This window comes from Cotesia typhae, unplaced genomic scaffold (genome assembly GCF_013202065.1).
Source record: "Cotesia typhae breed Kobodo isofemale line unplaced genomic scaffold, CoteBio_Ctyphae contig_123, whole genome shotgun sequence".
Taxonomy (NCBI): Eukaryota; Metazoa; Arthropoda; class Insecta; order Hymenoptera; family Braconidae; genus Cotesia; species Cotesia typhae.
Genome location: NW_027423715.1, coordinates 2298410 through 2301816, shown reverse-complemented (window position 1 = coordinate 2301816; position 3407 = coordinate 2298410). Strand labels below are relative to the sequence as shown.

The window sequence follows — 3407 nt, the reverse complement described above, 5'->3', positions numbered from 1 at the left end:
GATTATTCTGAAATTAAATAGAGATAAAATTTATTAAAAAATTTTTCATTTGGTAATAATTATAAATCAACTGAAAAAAAAATTAATTATCACTTAAATTGAACAGAAACTTATTTAAAAATTTTTTTGATCATTTATTTTAATGAAACTAAATAAAAAATAATTTTTTTCATGTTTTTAAGACTTTAGAAAAAAAAAAAATAAACACTTAAAACTGTTCAAAAATTAAATAACTTAAACTAAAATTTTCCTAAAAAACATCAAAAATTTTCAGAGAGTCAGAAATTCAAGTCCGCGACTTCGGCGAAAGTTGGAGAGACGGCAACGCCTTTTTGGCGGTAATAGATGCAATAAAACGCAACCTTGTTAACATAGCCGCGATGAGAGAAGCCTCAAATCGCGCTCGTTTAGAAACAGCTTTCGAAGTAGCAGAAGTAGAGTTAGGAATCGCTAGATTGCTCGATCCTGAAGACGTCGACGTTCCACAACCTGATGAGAAGTCCATAATGACCTACGTGGCCCAATTTCTGCACAAGTATCCCGAGCCAAAATCAGCAGTGCACGATTCTTTCTCCGCGATTCAACAAGAATACGACTCGCTGCTCGCGTGGTTAGTGACTCAAACTCGCGGGTTAGAACAGATGGACCGTACTCATACTTTTTCTTCAAACTACTCCGACTATTTATCAGCCCGGTCTGATGCAGATGAAAAATCCTTCACCTACCGAAAACTGCAGAACCTGGTTGATACATCAAATATGATCACCATAACTCGCGAGTCCTGGAAACAGATCCAGGACCTGTGGAACAAGATGGAGTATTTGCTGATGAAGTGGCTTTGGTTGTTGGACTCTTCTCTTCCTAGAGAAATCGGTGAGGCTGGACGTTGGTTGGCTCTCGCAGAAGCGCTTCTTAGTTCCGACGAAGACATCCCAGAAGAAATGAACGAGCAGACTGCGGGGATAATTTCAAATAAATTAGAAGACCACAAGAAGTTTTTCTTAGATTTACCCGAGCAGCTTGAAAAGTTCAACCGTGTGAAAGTTTCTTCCCTTGCTAAACAAATTCCGCAACCACAGTTGGACAATATGACAATGCGATTCGATTCCTTGGGCGACCGAGCTGCAAAGCGCCGGATAAAACTCAAGTTCCTGGAGCACAAATGCTGTCTGATTGCTTTTATCTTTCTTGTAGAGACAAAGCTCAAGACCTGGGGCGGTAAATACGGGAGCGAGGAAGAGGTCAGTTCAATGCTTGAACAGTATCGGAACTTTGTGTCTAGGAACAGAATCTTCCAGGAATTCCAGAAAGCTTATCTGGATATGCAACAAGTGGCTGAAGAGTACAAGCGCGAAGGCGGAATCGAGCGTGAAGAAAGCTTCAACATCGACAAATTCATAAGAGAGACAAATGATAAGTGGAAAAACGTATCGATGGATCTCCGGTGTGTTCAAAGCATGCTTGAAGAAGTTATGGCCTATTGGCGTCGCTGGAACACCATTGCTGACGACTTTTCTGATTGGTTAACTCAGGCTGAAGTGGCAATCACCTTTCCTGATGAAGAAAAAATGGAGTTCTTCCAGAATATCAGCGTGTGGAAGGACAAACATCAGCAGTTGTCTGATACAGTCAGTTTTCTGATTGCTACGACTACTGACGCAGTCGCTTTACATCTCCGCGATAGATACACAGAATTGACCAACAGATGGGAGAGAACTTTTGCAGAAGCTAAGCAGTATATGCACGCGGGAGATCTGCTCAGGAATCGGAAGGATTACAGGACTGGAGTTGAAACGCTCCAGAAATGGTTGAGAAATGCTGAAAGTGTCTTATCGACCTCACAATTGACATCTACGGAGAAGATCAAGGCTTATGGAGAGCAACTGCAAGTTCTGAATTCGGAGTTTGAGGGAATTGAAGAGCTGTTCAAGAGTATCAGCAAAAAGTTCCAGACTTTGATTCAGGATTTGCCGAGGGATGAAGTTGATAAGATGATGAACACTTTGAAAAAAGAAAAGGAGGCTTTGGTGAAAGTTAGGGCGTTAATTCCGATGCAGTTGCATTTGTACCATCAATTGCTGGTCCAGCAAGAGTCATTGGAGGCGGGCCAGAGAGAGATCAGTGGCTGGTTGGACGAGGCTGAAGCAGTCTTGAGGAGTTTTAACTTTTCAGGAGGTAGAGACGCGGTTCTGAGTCAATTGGAGCGACACAAGGCATTCTTTTCCAGGACTCTGTACTACAAATCGATGCTAGAATCTAAGAACAAGGTCTTTTCTAGCATTGTCAAGTCAGTAGACGCACATGCGAACCCTGAAACAGCTGAGGGAGGAACTGAGTTGAGAATGCTGAATGAGAGATTCAATAGGGTTGTTCAGGCGGCACAGATGTGCGAGCAGAGATTGCAAGAAGCTGTAAGATGCTGGACCAAGTTCAAAGAGTGCGAGAGACAGATGATTGAGTGGCTGACTTCTGCGGAGAATTTGATCAGTGATAAGAGGATTGATAATCGGCAATCGGTAGAAAATCATAAGAGCTTCTTTAGCAAAGTTAATGAGAGGCTGATCCAGGATTTGATCAACGCGGGCCAGGATTTGAGGAATACCTTGCCGAAGGAACAGCAAGGGAATATTGCGGAGACGGTTGATGCACTGCAACAGAGGTGGAAGGATGTGATGACGTTTGCGCCTTTGCATTTGATGAGGCTGGAGTTCAGGTTGGATGAAGCGGCGTTTATGCAGTATCTTAAGGAGATTGAAGCTGAGGTTAACAGCGAACAGCAGGCGTTGATAAAAAATGAAGATGTCGAGAGCATAATTCAAAGGAACAAGGAGTTCTTTGTTAATCAAGGGGTTGTTGTTAATGTGGAAAGGTGCTTGCAGACTTTGAAGAAGATCAGCCATGCGTACTCCCAGATGAAGCCCAGTGATTCTAGTTTTCAGGAGGCCGTCGCTCATTGTGAACAACTTTGGGAAGATTCTGCTCAGAGGGTTGAGATCATCAGGGAACAACTTAGACAGGTGCCTGAACAATGGGCTGAATATAGAAAAAGGTATGTCCTTTAGAATCTAAGTTTGATTTATGTTGGAAAAATTGTAAATTCAATTAATTTTTTACGACTAGGTATGATGAAATGGTTCGATGGATGGATCAAGTTGACAGCACTCTCAGGACAATCTTGAAGGAAGTCAACAGCCTTGAAGAGTTTGAAAAAGAAAAGTCTCTCTTTCAGGTAAGCAATTATTGTTCCAATTCTTCTTAAATTTGTCAAATAGTTATTTTCTCTCATTTGTGTCATGCATTCTTGGACAGATGAAAGTTCTTACGGTAAATTAGTATATTTAACAAAGTGATACTTAATAATTTTTTTATGTTTTATGTTAATTACTAAAGCAATAATTTATTTTTTT

General features: G+C 41.1%; 1 protein-coding gene across 18 annotated transcripts in view; it reads left to right on the top strand.

Annotated features, from left to right (window-relative positions):
• The window catches only part of Msp300 (Muscle-specific protein 300 kDa), a 79784-nt gene that overhangs the window by 15637 nt on the left and 60740 nt on the right, over positions 1-3407 (top strand). For 9 of the 18 annotated variants that reach the window (XM_074255600.1, XM_074255627.1, XM_074255644.1 and 6 more), the window contains 3 exons: positions 275-3049; positions 3121-3229; positions 3310-3324. In XM_074255600.1, coding sequence (XP_074111701.1) covers positions 275-3049; positions 3121-3229; positions 3310-3324 — 2899 coding nt within the window. The remainder of the gene's footprint in view (positions 1-274; positions 3050-3120; positions 3230-3309; positions 3325-3407) is intronic. The other 9 variants (XM_074255716.1, XM_074255672.1, XM_074255654.1 and 6 more) reach the window with 1 other exon arrangement.